Source organism: Salmo salar, chromosome 15 (genome assembly GCF_965601325.2).
Source record: "Salmo salar chromosome 15, fSalSal1, whole genome shotgun sequence".
NCBI classification, from domain to species: Eukaryota; Metazoa; Chordata; class Actinopteri; order Salmoniformes; family Salmonidae; genus Salmo; species Salmo salar.
The window spans coordinates 91,470,609-91,489,037 of NC_138305.1; the positions used below are offsets into that span (position 1 = coordinate 91,470,609).

The window sequence follows — 18,429 nt, forward strand, 5'->3', positions numbered from 1 at the left end:
GGGGCTGATTGGTCCAGTGTGTATTCTGGGATTTACCATCAATGGGCTCCCGAGTGGCGCAGCGGTCTAAGGCACTGCATCTCAGTGCTAGAGGCGTCACTACAGTCCCTGGTTCGATTCCAGGCTGTATCACAACTGGCCGTGATTGGGAGTCCCATAGGGCGGCACACAATTGGCCCAGCGCTGTCCGGGTTTGGCCAGGGTAGGCCGTTATTGTAAATATGAATTTGTTCTTAACTGACTTGCCTAGTTCAGTAAAGGTTACATATTTTATTTATTTTTAAATATCCAGCCACAACCATTAGTAATGGTTGTATCCAACCATAAATTATATAGAAGTAGAATGGGTAGAACAGACGTAGTTCACTAAAAGCCACATGGTTTTTCACTGGTGTAACATGTCAACTCTGTTGACAGTTAGCAGCCTGATGATCTGTCAAACTGTCAAACTGATCTCATGCCATGACCCCACTCTCCAAGGGTGTCTTAGGGGAAGTGGGATATGCTAAAAACACATGACTATTTCACCACACACATGTACATGTGTGAATCAGGACAAATATAAGCACCCCTTATTTTACCTTTTGACTTCTTATTTACAGTAAGGGCCACTGCCTAAAGCCTTGGGTTTCCCCTTGGCTATCTTTGCTCTGAGGCTCCACCGTGGAAGTCATCTTGATGAAATGTATGGCCCCCAGGAGCCCCAGAGCTCTGGCTCCTTTTCTTTAGTAAATAAAGGCAGGAGGATCCCTTATGCTGAATGTTCTCTATTCTATTTTGCCTCTAGCGTGTGAGTCTTGCGCTGGCTTTTCATCAGCCGGTGTTCAAAGTCTCTCCACTGGCTGCGCTAATTACAGGGCTCTGGGCAGCACTTTGAGACGCTCATGCTGGCTCTTGAGAAAAAGCTGCGCGCCTGATTCTCATGACGAGATGAACCACACATACATGCAGTAGCTCCGCACTGACAGAACCAGTCAGCCAACATCATTGGGACATTCCGCACCGAAAGAGACTCATAACTTCACCCAGGACAGGACACTATTAGCTGCACCATCTGATAAGAGGTTGCGCTAGAGCCTATCTGTGTTTATTTTTTTACTTAGTGAAACGCTTCCAGTGTCAATTTTGACATTTGGCAGCCTATTTGAATGCTCCATGCGTTAATTCCTCCATTCACCACTGCATATAACCGATGAACTCACGAGATGTAGTTGTCTACTGGCAGTGGCACCTGAGCGGCGGTAAAAAGGAGCCAACGTGACTTTCGCGATCCTCTCCAAGTCGGCTAATTGTTAGCCCATACTGTCAGTGTAGACTTTGGCGGAACGGAGAGGAGTCCACAAACCGAGGATTACCTGTTGGATACTTTTACTAGTGCTGTCACGGGGAAAGGTGAAACGGCATGGCTGTGGACGGTAATTGAGATCCAATAGTTGTGCATGCGGACATCTCAATAGACGAATCATCCCCCATCTTCTCTTCTGATATACTTTCTATTGTCGGTAAAGCCAGGTTAAGCTAAACAAGTGCGCAGTGTAGCATTAGTTTTGCTGAACTTGCATGACCACTTCCCCTGCTTATTTTGGGCTTTAGATTTCTGAATTTAGGTGGAATTTTATGCAGCACGAACAGAAACCGCTGTCCGGACGGCGTGGTGCTGAAATTGATAGCGATTAAGGGTGACGGATTCGGGTCCATTTGCTTACAGTGACCACTGGCCATATAACCCATTTTATACAATTAAACGCCTATTTTGCAATCTAATGAATGAACCATTTGTTCACTGAAGATTGAGTACATCTCATATTAGATGTTTTCAAACACTTCTAGTGTATTTTTTTATTGAAGTTACTTTTCTAAGTGGCATGAAGAAACATACACACATGCCCCATGCTGAAAACCTAGACTAGAGGGTTGATATCGAAGGGTTATGTCCATTATGAAATGTTCTTCACCAGTGGCATTCATATGGGTTAGCTTGATAGCAAGAACTACCTTTGCGAAGCTTGGCTCTGTTGGGGGCCTGGAATAAGGGGGATACTGGATGATGCAGAGGAGGGGCACAAGCAAAAGGACCAAAATATACCCTTTCATCTCCTCTCCTCTCAAGCTCTCCTCTACTGTCTCTTGTTCTGTCCTTATTTTAACTAAACCTGTGTCAATTAGAGAAGAGACATTTGAATGAACATCACACACACACACTACTCAAAACATCACTTCCAACACAGCCAGAAAATCAACCCAATCTGGCACATTAATTAGTAATGACCTGTGGCTGGTTGCCAGGTTATGCTGCAGTAATGGTGTGTTTACTCTAGCTTGCACCTTTTCCCTTCATTATGATACTGAAAAGACACTTCCTGCCTGCAGAATGGGATAGGGTGTGTGTCTGCCAGTAACTAACCATAATGATGAGCGACTGATTTATATGCAGTAGTCTTGTGGAGTTGCCAGAAATGCCTGGGAGCTATCTGGGTAAAAGTTGAAGTTCCTTTGAACTTCAGCTCATAATGACTCAGTTTAATGGCTCAGCCATTATAACACCTGCTTGGTCTGCCTGGAAAAACACCTTGTAATGATGGTTGAGACCATCTCTCAATGAGAAGGCACCCAGGGTTTTACAATTTTTCCAGATTTCACATGGCATTTTTAGTGCAAATTACAGCATAGTCAGTGAGGGAATTTCAAGCACCACAAGCCTGTGACTTTACTGCCACTGTTATAATCAAATCCGATTTCTCGAATCAAAACTGTATTTGTCTCTTTTACTCTTCTAGCGGCCTCCAGTTTCAGTTTCTGCCGGCCTGCTGTGGAATACAGAGCGCTGCCGGAGGACTTCAACCACCTGAGTCGACGGACGGGAGGGAACCTGACTTGGCATGACGGGCGGGGTCAGAAAACAGCAGGGGGCCGGACAGTGAAGCTGCTCCAACAGCCTGGGACAGAGAAATATCAGGTGGAGTACCTCAACTATTTTAGATCTCTATTTCTGCATATCAGATCATAATCTCAGATCAGATGTGAAAAGTGACCCCATTTCTGTAGAACTTTACAGCCATGATGCTAATGGCTGCCTTTTTATGCAATATCTGCTTCTAGTCATCCACTACATCTCTAATCCTTGTAGGCCTATTCTAGATGCACATGTAAATTAAAAAAGGAAAGAGCTTCATGGGTTATTATTCGTCTCAGATCAGTCTTCTTCAATTATTAATTGACGTGTAAGCTTCTCTCTGGCCCTGTGTAATTTACCAACACAAAAGCTTCTCTCTTCACAAAGACAAAATATAAAAATATTATATGACAAATGCAATGGACTTTATCCATTGTTCCAACACGAGCAGCACTTTGTTCGTGGAGAATGGAAGATGCTGTTTACCCAGAGGGCTATGGGGCACTCAGACAGTCCAGCCTTTTATATTGACTTTAAAAAGAACTGCTGTCCTTCCTATGTACAGAAACACCAGCCTTTGTCTGTGGACTGAGAGCTAAAATGTGCAATATACTGTATGACATCTAATGGCTGTGGTCAACCTCACAGTATGTGCTCTGGCAGATATGTTTTATAACAAAGCATGTCTATCAATTTTGTGTGAACTGGGCCATAGCTCTACTATTTGGAGGGGGGGGGGGGGTTCTGGTTCTCGGTTCCCGGTGCCTGGTTCAATTAATGGTAGGGTAGTAGGGGGTAACTAGCCCCTGGGGCATCTCTCCCCTTGTTTTCAGTCAGAGGTGGGGACTGGATTAGGTGTGAGCAGTGCAGGAGGTGGGCTCGTGAGTTGTGCTCCAATTTTATTGGGGATAGCTTTATTTGTGACCTACAGGTACAAATTAGAATCGTGCAAAGCACGAGCATAAGAGAGTTGCCACATCAATGTTTCACTGAGTTAATTAGTTAAGTTATTGTTATTAAATGTTATATTCCAATGTTATTTAATATTATTATTTATATTCCATTCCAATATTATATTCCAAATATTTTATTGGGGGGGGGGGGGGGGGGGAATTAAAAACAACCACTGAAAACCTTTTGCTCCTGAATGTCATTTTAAAGACTGTAAGGATTTAAAATCTTGCATTATTCAAATCATATTTAGTGCAATTGTACATAATGGATTGTATAGAAAATGAACAACAAAGAAAGAACAAAGAAAATGAATGTGCAGGTGAGTTAAAAAGAGGGACTTTACATCAAATCTCCGCATAGTGCAGTTATTAATGGTGACATGTGTAACACCATTTCCCCCCCATATTTTATTGAAATAATTAAAATAAGACAACTAGACTTGAAGAATTACTTACTAAAGAATTTCTAAAAAGAACTGACACACTTCTGTGAAACCCTATGCCATACTCTTCTACTGGGGGGGGGGGGGCAGTTACCCCCGGAATTAAAATAAATAAATAACTTTTTTAAAAACAACATTTCATGAAATAACTGAAAAAGTGTAAACTGTAGCCATTTTTTTTACCTTAATAGTTTATTCGCCTAAATATGACCTTCATCCACATACCAAATGTTTTCCAGACGTTGCTTTTTTGTGCCAGAAATTAGACATGTTCTTAGTTACCCACTAGCACCCTATCTGATATATTATGCTATTCCCTTTACGTGGTATTACAGTGCAGTGAACCTTTTGTGTTTTCGAAATTGACTTTTAAATCATGTTATTGCAATTTCAATGTGCCTGTTGTTTTTTTTACCAATGAATGAAGGAATCTCTGCTATACATTGCAGTTTCCGAGTACCCTGCAAATTTGGGTTGATGACAGAGATACTTCCCTTCCCCTTCCATGCATGCATGCATAGGCTTCATGTTTTACTGCAATGCATTACATAATCTTGTATCATGAATGTCTGTGATGAAAAATGCAGGGAGAGAGCTTGTTTGTTTTTGTTTGTAGCTGGCCAAATTCAGGCCAAGGGGGGTAGCACTAGCATGTTGAGTTCAAACCTTTTGAACTTTAAGTGGGGCTGCTCTACACTGGAGAAGAAGAGCAGAGCAGAAAAGGAGAGAACACTGCATTCATTGATTTTTAAATTGAATGAATGATCAAAGGCCTCATTTGATTAGTCACCCATATCCTGGTCAGATTCCAAATGAAGGAATTTGGTTTTGGAATAAGACTGACCCACATGCACCCTGGTTTGATGCTGATGTTCATTGCTCACAGAACTATGTTCCCTGATCTTAGAGTTTCAGATGAATGTATGCGTTTGATCTGCAGGGGGACCTTTTATATGATAGGCTTCATTAGTGATGGGTTTAGTGTGTATATATGCTAATGTGAGAGCAATAACATTACTGTCGGGCAGGCGGTATCGGAACATGAGGTCTGATACCAACTGTCTCAGAGACAGTTTATATCAACAAGTCATCAGAGTGCTGAACACTTGAACTGGACTGACCAGCTGCTCATGCACACATCCACACAGACATACAGTACACACACACACACACACACACACACACACACACACACACACACACACACACACACACACACACACACACACACACACACACACACACACACACACACACACACACACACACACACACACACACACACACACACATATATACACTACAAGACCAAAAGTTGCTCGTCGAACATCTCATTCCAAAATCATGGGCATTAATATGGAGTTGGTCCCCCCTTTTCTGCTATAACAGCCTCCACTCTTCTGGGAAGGCTTTCCACTAGATATTGGAACATTGCTGTGGGGACTTGCTTCCATTCAGCCACGAAAGCATTTAAAATATATATATATATATATATATATATATATATATATATGTTTCACCTTTATTTAACCAGGTAGGCCAGTTGAGAACAAGTTCTCATGTACAACTGCGACCTGCTCAAGATAAAGCAAAGCAGTGCGACAAAAACAACACAGAGTTACACATGGGATAAACAATCGTACAGTCAATAACACAATAGAAAAATCTGTATACAGTGTGTGCAAATGAAGTAAGGAGGTAAGGCTATAATTAGGCCAATAGTGGCGAAGTAATTACAATTTAGAAATTTACACTGGAGTAATATATGTGCAGATGAGGATGTGCATGTAGAAATACTGCTGTGCAAAAGAGCAGAAAAACAAAAACAAATATGGGGATGAGGTAGGTAGTTGGTTGGATGGGCTATTTACAGATGGGCTGTGTACAGCTGCAGCAATCGGTAAGCTGCTCTGACAGCTGACACTTAAAGTTAGTGAGGGAGATATAACTTTGGATTGGAGATGCTTAATGTGAGTCTGGAAGGAGAGTTTACAGTCTCGCCAGACACATAGGTATTTATAGTTGTCCACATATTCTAAGTCAGAACCGTCCAGAGTAGTGATGCTAGTCGGGTGGGCGGGTGAGGCCGGGCATTAGTGAGGTCAGGCACTGATGTTGGGCAATTAGGCCTGGCTCGCAGTCGGTGTTCCAATTCATCCCAAAGGTGTTCGATGAGGTTGAGATCAGGCATCTGTGCAGGCCTGTCAAGTTCTTCCACACCAATCTTGACAAACCATTTCTATATAGACCTCGCTTTGTGCACGGGAGCATTGTCATGCTGAACCAGGAAAGGGCCTTCCTCAAACTGTTGCCACAAAGTTGGAAGCATAAAATCTTCTAGAATGTAATTGTATGCTGTAGTGTTAAGAGTTCCCTTCATTGGAACTAAGGGGCCTAGCCCAAACCATGAAAAACAGCCCTAGACAATTATTCCTCCTCCACCAAACTTTACAGCTGGCATGATGCATTCGGGCAGGTAGCATTCTCCTGGCATCTGCCAAACCACATTAATCCGTCGGACTGCCAGATGGTGAAGCGTGATTCATCACTCTAGAGAATGCTTTTCCACTGCTCCAGAGTCCACTGCTCCAGTTTTTACACGCTACGCGCTTCAGCACTCAGCGGTCCCATTCTGTGAGCTTGTGTGACCTACCACTTCGGGGCTGAGCCGTTGTTGCTCCTCGACGTTTCCACTTCACAATAACAGCACTTTCAGTTGACCGAGGCAGCAATAGCAGGGCAGAAATTTGACCAACTGACTTGTTGGAAAGGTGGCATCCTATGACGGTGCCACGTTGAAAGTCACTGAGCCCTTCAATACAGGAAATTCTATTGTCAATGTTTGTCTATGAAGATTGCATGGTCGTGTGCTCGATTTTATAAACCTGTCAGCAACGGGTTTGACTGAAATAGCCGAATCCACTAAAATAATGTACTTTTTTACTCCATACATTTTCCCTGACACCCAAAAGTATTTATTACATTTTGAATGCTTAACAGGACAAGAAAATTGTCAATTTAAACATTAATCAAGACAACAACCCTGGTCATCCCTACTGCCTCTGATCTGGCGGACTCACTAAACACAAATGCTTTGTTTGTAAATTATGTCTGAGTGTTGGAGTGTGCCCCAGGCTATCGATACATTTAAAAAACAAGATAATTGTGCCATCTGGTTTGCTTTATATAAGTAATTTGAAATTATTTATACTTTTGATACTTTTGATACTCAAGTAGTATTTTATGGGTGACTTTCACTTTTACTTGAGTCATTTTCTATTAAGGTATCTTTACTTGACAATTGGGTACTTTGTCCACCACTGAAGGAAAGTCACTCCCATCACCATATTCCTGGCAACTGCATTGGCATGTATTATATCTGTGTGGCTAAGATCATGAAGTGGTCCTTGGTGACCAGAAGAAAGAAAGACCCCTGGGTGTTTGAACAGATGTTTTGATGGATGGATCAAGGATGTGCTAGTCTAATTGACGTGGTGAGGTTGTCATCCCTTGGGGCACTCAAGGTTAAAACACATCACTTAAATGGGAGGGGTCTGAGAGATAATGGAAGCAGTAGAGGGCCAGAAAGGAAATATGACCTTGCAGAAATAAAATATTCGGTGTGTGTGCTTGGGTGTATTTCAGCGCCGTTCAGGCGACTCCTATGGAATCTACCACACCAGCCCCACCCAGCCTAGTCTGATCCGGCCTGTGGTGTTATGGACTCAGCAGGACGTCTGCAGGTGGTTGAAGAAACACTGTCCTCACAACTACCTGACCTACGTAGAGGCCTTCTCTCATCACGCCATCACAGGTATCAACTAGGACAAGTGTATTACTGGCACAAAGAACATCATTCATAATTACAGAATCAGAGTAAAATACAGTTGGTTTGAGTAGATACAAGTGCACTAGCCCAAAATCATAATTTACAATCATAAAAGGAGGCTAAAATACAGTAAGCGTGGATGGCTGGCAGAGTAGAGTTAGTTGAATAACTATGCTTGTAATACTCTTTACCCAATACAGGTATCAAAGGGTACAAGTGCACTAGCACAAAAACATTCATTAATAATCATGCAATGAGATTGGAATACAGCAGGTGTGGGTGGATACAGTGCACTAGCAGAAAAAAACATAATTCTTCATCAGAAAATGCTAGTAAAATACACAATCCAGTAGCTGTGGGTGTGTATGAGTAGTGACAGTTAATGACAGCCTCCTCTCTCTGCTCCCTGTCAGGCCGTGCTCTGTTGCGTCTGAATGGAGAGAAGCTGGAGAGGATGGGCTTGGTGCAGGAGACACTGAGGCAGGAGCTCCTACAGCAGGTGCTTCAACTGCATATGCAAGAGGAGGGACGAAACCTGCAGCTCCTTAGCAGAGGTGTGTGTGTGTGTGCGTGTGTGTGTGTGTGTAAATTACAGATAACATTTGAATGCGATTCTAAAAGTTCCTATTTTCTCTCCTTGCCTTTCTCTTGTAACAGGTGGCTCCTTTGGAAATCTATCGTAACATAACATTCAATTTCCGACTGGGTTGTTTACAGTGAAAAGTGGAAAGATTATAGAGCACTTCAACCATGTACAAGCTGGGAGTCTGTACACCAGTCAGAAACTAGGACTGCAATGTGAACCACATGGAAACTATTAACTCTGACGAGGACACATGAGATGATCACATGACATATCCAACTCAGACAGAACCGGGGGAGATGGAACACTACCCAATAATACATACAGTACTGTGATCAATAGAGCACAGCCCCAACTTTGAAAAGTTGGATATTGGTTTTCCATCAACTAAAGGGACAGACAGACTATACAGTTCTATCTGTGATTTGAAATGAAAGGATGTTATTAAAGGCTTCATGTCAGATTGGCTGTTTTTGTCTTGTTGCCCAATTTTATGTTATTTTATGTTTTAACCATACAGCTGTGCAAGGTTTGTTGTGAATTATATATTTTTGTCACAATGGTTCCTCTTGGAAGTATCCTATAGAGTACTCTAATTTGGGGCTTAATTGTAAATTGGATAGATTGTTGTGAAATACATTTATAGGGAAGGGCTCCTTATTTCAGACAAATAAAATGTATTATGTATTTAACATTGGCCTACATGATTTTTCTGTGACTCCAATCCACTACTGGTGAAGATCAACTACATTACCCACAATCCTCTTGAATACATGGCGCTGTCCACCAGCCGGTACCGAAGAGGGCAAGAGGAAGCTGAGTGCAGCGGGAAGAAAATGTCATCGCGCTCAGACAGGTACTGGCTGGTGTAGACTATTTCATTCTTATACCTTGTATTAGCTGATGTTGTTTAAACGAAGTCTGAAATATATGACTATGTGCTGAGCACTGCATTGCATTTATGCCTTTCGTTGTAGCTTAATCTACTACGGCATCATTTGACCTCCCAGAGCTTACAGTGGCTTGCTTAGCTGTAACGTCCCACCTGCGCATAAACACACAGTCAAGTTGGGATTCATAGAATGTTTGAAGTTTTATACATTGAATTCAAATACCGGTTAACTGAGTCGGATATCAAGTTTGATCATTTACCAATGATCATTCTAATGCTGTGTGTGTCAGCTGCTCTGCCGTCGCCAATAAAGTATGTCACCAAGCAGTCGCGTAATAGGATCAGTCTAATAATGGCCATCTGCCTTGGATCTAGCACAGAACAGAACAGAATGACGCTACTGCATTGCTCTGATCTCAGTATGTATCTGCTGAAATTGTAGTATTTGAGTGTATGTAGTTTGTTATAGTAATAACTAGGTAGCCTACACAATGGTACAACAAATTTGTGCCATCAATGGACACATGCTGAATGAAATGCAGTGCCCTGGCATTGTGCAAGGAAAAACTGTGACAAATATGATAAAACAGCAACTGAGCTCAGGTCAGAGACAGAGTCGTAATCAGACAAACACTTGGGAACATGATTGCCCTGCAGGATATCTCTGTCTTAGCCTGGTCCCAGATCTGTTTGTGCTGTTTTGCTAATTCTTGCCAAACAGATCTGGGAACAGGCTATCTCTGTCAGGATCAGCATAGGGGATGAAGATCAGCAGAGGGCGTCCTGGTGTAAACAGGCCTCTATTAATAACAGTCACCAACTCTGTGATCCTCTTAAACACACTTAGACAAGGAAGGAAGGAAGGAAGGAAGGAAGGAAGGAAGGGAGGGAGGGAGGGAGGGAGGGAGGGAGGGAGGGAGGGAGGGAGGGAGGGAGGTGAAAGTGGAGAGGTAAAAGGAGAGAATTGGTGACATTTTCCTTTCTCTCCTCTGAGCTGAGATTAGGGAAGAGATAGGAGAAGAGGAACCTAAGAGAGAGGCTAGATTCAGTGGGTAGATTGTAAAACAGGTTTCAGTGGGTAGATTGTAAAACAGGTTCTAAAGTGCGTCAGGTGGATTGTAATCTCTTTTCTTTGGGGGTTAACTTTGACCACGTTTGCTGCCTCAGTAAGTGTTAGTAGTGAGTACTGTAGTGAGTACTGTACCTGTTGGGCCTGAGCTGGAGCAGCCAGCCTTCCCTGTTTCACCGCAGATATGACTCTGCCCGCATACACTGGCGCCAGAATCTCAGGCTGCTGGTCCATGACGACCCGCAGGTAAGTGGTCTATTTACATAGTGGTGTTGTATGCATGCTTATTGAAATGGATGCTGTCTGTGTGTGAGCACTAAGAAAACACAGACAGGGCTATGGAATTCATTCTGCCTGTGTGTGTTGAGGGAGTTGGGATGAGTTGTCCCATCCCATGTCAGTTGAGACATACTGATGATGAGAGGTACAGGGAAATGCGGGATCTATCTACCAAAAACATATGTGTTGAAACAAATCAAGATTTTTATGTTGGGGCTTTAGTGGAGCCTGAACAGTACTAAATGTGGATTTAGAGTCTGATGTAACCGCTAAGCTGGTTTTTAACCTTCAGTTGAGCTTGATTGTAAACAAGGGTGTGACGGTGTTGGTATAAACCTTATCAGTGACGTTACCTACGAAAGGGACCATTATAGTACTTTATAACACTCCTAAAAAACATCCCTCCTTTTTCTTGTACTGTAATTGTACCCAAAGCTCTATGTTAATAACAGGTTAATGATTATATGATGATTGTTGTTTCACAGTGGCAGTGGGGAAGACTCGTTAGATCGGCTCCTGCCTGGCTCTCCTATCACGGCTCCACGCAGGAAAAGCACATCCCAGACTAAGACAGAGCCTCCCCTGCTTCGCACCGGCACACGCACCATTTACACAGCCGGCAGACCCCCCTGGTATGATGAGCACGGTGCACAGTCCAAAGAGGCCTTCGTCATCGGTACAACCGTTATGGGTGTATGCCTTATTTAATTGTCAGTGTGTGGAGTGTTAATTGTGATTTTTTTATGCTGTATGTGGAGTGTTGTAATGGTCTTTCCTTATTGTGTGACTTGTCCTTGTACTTAAACATATATGTGTGTTTGTCTGTGCAGGGTTGTGTGGGGGCAGTGCGTCAGGGAAGACCACGGTGGCCAATAAGATCATTGAGGCTCTGGATGTCCCCTGGGTAGTGCTGTTGTCCATGGACTCCTTCTACAAGGTGAGAGACTGGCATTCATTTGGCTTGCTTGAGATTTAGCATCTGGAGATGCTACTGTAGGTTAAGGGGAGTTCCTCTCCATTCCTCACAACAGACTTGTTGACAGACACCCTCGTGATACTGTATGAATGAGCCTACCCACAATCCCTCCCTCTTAATGATGTTAATCACATGTGAAGCACATGGGGAAGAGACTGTCCACAGTCTGGGTAATCCCCTCCCTCCATTCTTCCTTCCATCATGTCTGTTTATAGAACACCAGGGAACAACATGCACCTTAACCCATGGACTCAACATGCAAGCACACACACACACACATGCACGCGTAAACGCAATCACGCACACGCACACACAGGGTTGGGGAGTAACTGATTACATGTAATCGGTTACATGTAATCTGATTACAAAAAAACCTCACTTTAATCAGTTACGTTACTAGCAACAAATTGTAAACAGATTACAGATACTTTTGAAAAGTGTGTTGATTACTTCATAGATTAGATTTAAATTCAGAAAGGATGTTTCTGAAAAAATATATTATGACACCTTTTCTCAATGACATTCAATTCAGCATGAAAAAAGGCACAAGTTTAAGTTTGTTCCACCTGAGCAAGTCTGACCACAAGTCTGTTTTCTTCTACTGCCTCTTAAAGGGAAAGTAATCTGAAAGTAAATGAAAGTAATCAGATTACGTTACTGAGTTTGGGTAATCCAAAAGTTTACATTACTGATAAAATTTTTTGAACAGGTAACTTGTAACTGTAATGGATTACATTTAGAAAGTAACCTACATGAGCACACGCTACATGAGTAGGCAGCATTACAACTTTTTGTTTTTACACGTTCACCTTTTCCCTTTACCCTATGAAAGATCCCATTGTGTTTGTGTCCATCCTTCCCTGAAGTTTGTTCTCCTGTACCCCCTAGGTTCTGACCCCTGAGGAACAGACCCTGGCAACCAGTAACGACTACAACTTTGACCACCCAGGGGCGTTTGACTTTGAGCTGCTAGTTGCCACCGTTAAGAGACTCAAACAGGGCAAGAGCGTGAAGATCCCAGTGTATGACTTCACTACACACGGCAGACAGAAAGACTGGGTGAGTGCAGAACCATGTACCAAGGGAAAACTCTAGATTCTCCTGATATATTTATCCACCGTAAATAAACAGAAGAAGGGTATAACTGGCAGCTGTTGCAGTTCTGAGCATTTCTGTTGTGTCTGTCTCTTCCCTGTGTAGAAAACTGTGTATGGTGCCAGTGTGGTCATCTTTGAGGGGATCATGTCCTTTGCAGACAAAGAGCTTTTGGAGGTAAGGCTGTATGATCATCACATTTATGACTTCTTTACTGAATCAGTTGAGTCAGCTGTGACTGCAAGGTACAGGAACATAGTGCTCTATTGCTGCTCTGTTTGTCTCCAGCTTCTAGACATGAAGATCTTTGTGGACACTGACTCAGACATCCGGCTGGTACGTCGGCTTCGCAGGGACATCACAGAGCGCGGGCGGGACATCGAGGGGGTCATCAAGCAGTACAACAAGTTTGTGAAGCCTGCGTTTGAGCAGTACATTGAACCCTACATTCGACTGGCAGACATCGTTGTGCCACGAGGTGAGAGATGGAGCACTACCCCTTAGAAAGGTCAAAAGTGCAATATTTCTGCATTCAGCATTTTGGCATCTGCCGATCTCAATATAATATTTGTTAGCCATTGGCAGCTAATACCAATATGTAGGCATATATATCCTGCTGATATACTATTGTTTCGTAGCCGATATTCTGTGCAGATATTGTTAATTATGAGGCAGCCATTTGAGCTACTGAAATGTTTCTCTCCAAATTAAAATATGTTGTTTCCAAGTGAAAATATGATTCCCTCTGCCAGGTGGTGGTAACATGGTGGCCATTGACCTGATTGTCCAGCATGTCCACAAGCAGATGGAGGAGGTGAGTGAGCAACAGAACACTGTACTCAGTAGACTGAATAGACACTGAGTGTACAAAACATTAACAACACCTGCTCTTTCCATGACAGACTGACCAGGTGAATGCTATGATCCCTTGATTGATGTCACTTAAATTCATTAAATCCACTTCAATCAGTGTAGATGAAGGCGAGGATACAGGTTAAATAAGGATTTTTAAGCCTTGAGACAATTGAGACATGGATTGTGAATGTGTGCCATTCAGAGTGTGAATGGTCAAGAAAAAATATTTAAGTGCCTTTGAACTGGGTATGGTAGTTGATGCCAGGCGCACCGGTTTGTGTCAAGAACTGCAAAGCTGCTGGGTTTTTCACGCTCAACAGTTTCCCTTGGGGGCGGGGGGTGTTCTTAATATTTCTGAACTGCAGTGCATGAGATGGTGCCACACAGTGGTAGAATGCTGGAGTATCTGTAGAGGTATTGTGACGGGATGAATGACTGACATCTCTTTGCCTTTCTGACTCTTTCTTTCTTTCTCTCTCTCTCTCGCTCTCTCTCTCTCTCTGTTTCATTCACCTTCTTGTACATTCTATCTCGATCTCTCTCCCTCTCTCTTTCTCTCTGTCTTTGTGCAGCGTGAGCTCAGTGTCAGGTAGGCTTACACATCTCTTACACCTCCTCACTCCCCCCGTATTTGAGTTTTTGTAGTGGTGTTATTCACAATACCCCCACCAGGTGTCTCAGGGTGACTACATGGACTCCTTTTATTGAAGAACTAGTGGGAGAGCAGAACAGTGTCTAGTCATTGTCACCTATTCAAATGTATTCTCCTTTGTGTTGTTTCCTCCAGGGCGGTCCTGGCCTCGGCCCAACAGACTCAGCCCCTCCCCCAGACCCTCAGTGTGTTGGAGGGTACGCCTCAGGTTAAAGGCCTGCACACCATCATCAGGTCAGATCACGTTCAAATTGAGCCAGTCTAGAATCAACACACACTTTTTTTTCTTCTTCTCATTCTCCTCCAACTAATTTGTGTAATCCAGGAATCAGGAGACCAGTCGAGACGAGTTCATCTTCTACTCCAAGAGGTTGATGCGCCTCCTTATTGAACATGCTCTAACATTCCTGCCCTCTCAGGTATGTGGACAATATTTACCAATGTTTATAGTGTATTCTACTGTAATATGTTATATTGTTATATATGATTAGACATAATGTCGCTAACTTCATCCCTATTGTATCATGTAACAGCCATGCACGGTACAGACCCCACAGGGCCAGGAGTATGATGGGAAGAGAAGCTTCAGTGGAAAAGGGGTGGGTACTGTACAGTCATTGGTACTACTCCTGTTTCCCTGCACTATGTTCGGTATTCCTTTCTAGTAGTATGGATTTTGTTTGTCACCATGCTGAAGCTCCATCCTCCTCCCCCCAGATCACAGGTGTGTCTATCCTGCGGGCAGGGGAGACCATGGAGCCTGCTCTGAGGGCTGTGTGTAAGGACGTTCGCATCGGCAAGATCCTCATCCAGACCAACCTGGACTCAGGAGAACCAGAGGTACTTTAGAAAGTAACAGAATAGAATATATCTTTATTGGCTGAAGAGAGGAGAAGTGGTCCTATTTAGAATAGTCACACTTACTGTATATCCACCTCACTGGGTGTCTCCCTAGTAACAAGATCTGCCTCCTCTTCCTGACCGTATCTCTGTGGTAACCCTGTTTCTCCTTCATCCCTGTCCAGTTGCATTACCTGCGTCTGCCTAAAGACATCAGCGAGGACCATGTCATTCTAATGGACAGCACTGTGTCTACAGGCGCTGCAGCCATGATGGCTGTACGGGTCCTATTGGTAAGGTGGCAGTAATAGACATCCCCATCCCATAATAACAGAGAGCCCGTGTCTTCAGGATTAATCACTCATTGTTATAATAACCATAGAATTATAATTAGTAATTGTATTTCTATGACATTACTAACCATTCTAAATGGCTGGGTTTTAAAGTGATGGCCATAGCACTAAATGTGTTTTTATGTGTCCATGCAGGACCACGAGGTGCAGGAGGAGAACATTGCGCTGGTCTCTCTGCTCATGGCAGAGTTGGGGGTGCACTCGGTGGCCTACGCCTTCCCCAAGGTCAAAATCATCACCACAGCTGTGGACAAGAGTGTTGATGACTTCCTGCAAGTTATTCCAGGGATTGGTGGGTTTGGCATCGATATAGCTAACATGTCTTACCCCATAGACTAGTACATACCACTCCCTCCTGTTGTAACCCACTGAGCACAGACGTCCAACATTTAGTTTTGATATACATTTGGTTGAGTTGTCAACTAACGTGAATTCAATGTGAAATCAATAAAACATTTCACCATGTCATTGGATTTAGGTTAAAAGTTGGGTGGAAGAAAATAAAATATGAAATGCCCCTACGTTGATGACTTTTTGCATATCCATTTAGTTTTCCAAGTTGATTCAACCAATTTTTGCCCAGTTGGAAGTCAGTAATGTTGATTGGCCTATTTAATTAGAATTCTGCTTCAATGACTACACCTTTCTGTAATCCACCTCAGTAATGTGCTCTTCACAGTGATGTCTGATGTGTTGCTCCATGTAATTTAACTCTATATTTCTGTGTTTTCTGTCATTACAGGGGACTTTGGGGACCGCTACTTTGGGACAGATGGTGGATCATCAGGCTGGAGTGACGATGAGGAACAGGAGCGCCCCAAACAACAAACATGAACGTGATTCTGTGAAACACAAGGTTAAAGGCTAGCCTTGTGAAACCATACTGTGAATTTGTGATAATCAGGCTGGTTTAACAAGGCTAGTTAAGGGCATGATTAACCAGCAACACCAGTCAGATTCCATTCAGCTGCTATAGACAGACACAACAAATGGTTCTCTATAAACAAGACAGTACTCCCATTTATGTACAGCAAGACATTTTGTATTCTATTTTATGGTACATATTACAAGATTTAAATGGAGGGATTATTGTTGTATTTATACAGTTGTATTGTTCAGTTCTGGACTGCTCAAGCAGAACATGTTTATATATGGGGCTACATGAAACTGAATCAGTTTCATCCCTTCTGAAGAGGATGCTATCTTGACAATTGCTATGCTATCTTGGCAATTTTATATTAAATAGATTATTCAAAGTTTGGTAGTGAAGCTTCCTAACCTGTAGGGGGAAGCATTGTTCAATTTTAGTTGCTGTGTTGCCATGTCGTGTGTGTGCACCCAGAAACTCAAACCGCACTAGAAATCATATGACGTCTGCAATTGGTCCATTCCTTTTATTGAGTGAAATTACAAATCATGTACTGGAAATTGCCCATTATTTTCAAGTATTTGAAAAAAGATATTGCAATTCGAAAGGTATTGAGTTGAAATGGTATTGAATCCTCTCCACCCATGATTGAGAGAACAGTCACTAGCAATTAATCGAGGATGATCTTCACCTGAACAAAGAGATCATGACATGTGCTGATGTTTGATGCTAAATGCTAAATATTAGATATCTTTGTATCTATCTTACCCCAATTTTTTAGTGTGACATCCATTAATATGTTACGTTTATTGTAGTCATTTTTACCTAACATAGTACACACATATGTATGAATGTTGAATGCATTATATTTTCTACCTCTGACAAGCATAGCCTACATTTAGAGTTATGAGAGAGCACTGTTTTGCGGGGAATTTATTTATTTATAATCACAATATTTCTCTGTGATAGCCCTCACAGAGTGATCATGGATGTCATGCAATGCATGTTGTATTCTCCAAGACAGCACAAGACTCGCCTGCCCATGTGACTACTGCCTCAAGGTTAACCTGTTACTATGGAGACAAGCCCACCAATGAAAATTCAGCAGACGGTTGCGATGTTGACTGTAAGCTTTTTGTTTTAAGGGTGACCTATTTTTTTCTCCAGCTAGTCAGACGCAGACCCCTCTGTACGCACACACACACACACACACCGCCACATTTGAACATTTATCTCTGGGAAATCCATGTGTTATTAGAGTGTAATTATGGAATAAAGTGAATGTCAGATTATCATTTAGGAAACAGTCACCCTTACTTACATCTACTTAAATTCCCAATCTAGCTCTCATACCATCATGGCCACCTAATCATCCCCAGCTTCCAATTGGCTCATCCCCCCCTCCTCCTCTTTAACTATCCCCTAGGTCGTTGGTGTAAATGAGAATGTGTTCTCAGTCAATTTACCTGGTAAAATAAGGGTACAAAAATTATAAACATCTACTTGAATGCATCCAACTTTCTCAATGCCTTAATAGCCAATTAAATCATGTTTTCCTGTGATAAATCTGTAGCACGATTGTAGAATGTTTGTCTTCCATTGGTCACCACCAATGTTTTTCAGAGCTGCCTTTGGTTTCAGGAGAAGTTTGATATTGATATATATTATTTTGCCTACTATTGCTGCTTTTAGACAGGCAGCCCAATTCTGATCTTTTTTTTCTCAGTAATTAATCTTTTGACCAATCAGATCAGCTTTGAAAAAGATCTGATGTGATTTCTCAAAAGACCAATTAGTAGAAAGAATATCAGAATTGGGATTCCTGTCTAAACCCAGCCTGTGCTTGATT

The 18,429-nt window shown here is 42.5% G+C and overlaps 2 protein-coding genes across 4 annotated transcripts; both read left to right on the forward strand.

Annotated features, from left to right (window-relative positions):
• The first annotated feature begins 916 nt into the window (after positions 1-916).
• On the forward strand, positions 917-9,393 carry samd10a (sterile alpha motif domain containing 10a). The gene is made up of 5 exons (XM_014146650.3): positions 917-1,415; positions 2,778-2,956; positions 7,935-8,103; positions 8,532-8,672; positions 8,776-9,393. Exons 1-5 carry the CDS (start codon positions 1,403-1,405, stop codon positions 8,799-8,801), a joined length of 528 nt encoding a protein of 175 aa, XP_014002125.1. The 5' UTR covers positions 917-1,402; the 3' UTR covers positions 8,802-9,393.
• An 84-nt stretch (positions 9,394-9,477) lies between these two features.
• On the forward strand, positions 9,478-18,146 carry uckl1a (uridine-cytidine kinase 1-like 1a). Of its 3 annotated transcripts, none has more exons than XM_082962158.1 (15): positions 9,478-9,557; positions 11,427-11,617; positions 11,772-11,878; positions 12,806-12,976; positions 13,118-13,189; positions 13,301-13,490; positions 13,765-13,826; positions 14,440-14,456; positions 14,655-14,753; positions 14,845-14,938; positions 15,053-15,118; positions 15,237-15,359; positions 15,545-15,652; positions 15,848-16,004; positions 16,455-18,146. In XM_082962158.1, the coding sequence occupies exons 1-15, from the start codon at positions 9,538-9,540 to the stop codon at positions 16,544-16,546; spliced, it is 1,569 nt and encodes a 522-aa protein (XP_082818284.1). In that variant the 5' UTR covers positions 9,478-9,537; the 3' UTR covers positions 16,547-18,146. The 3 variants fall into 3 exon arrangements, with proteins under 3 accessions (XP_082818284.1, XP_014002127.1, XP_045552182.1); XM_014146652.3 differs by lacking the exon at positions 9,478-9,557 and adding an exon at positions 10,543-10,908; XM_045696226.2 differs by lacking the exon at positions 9,478-9,557 and having other exon boundaries at positions 11,427-11,573.
• Positions 18,147-18,429: the final 283 nt, after the last annotated feature.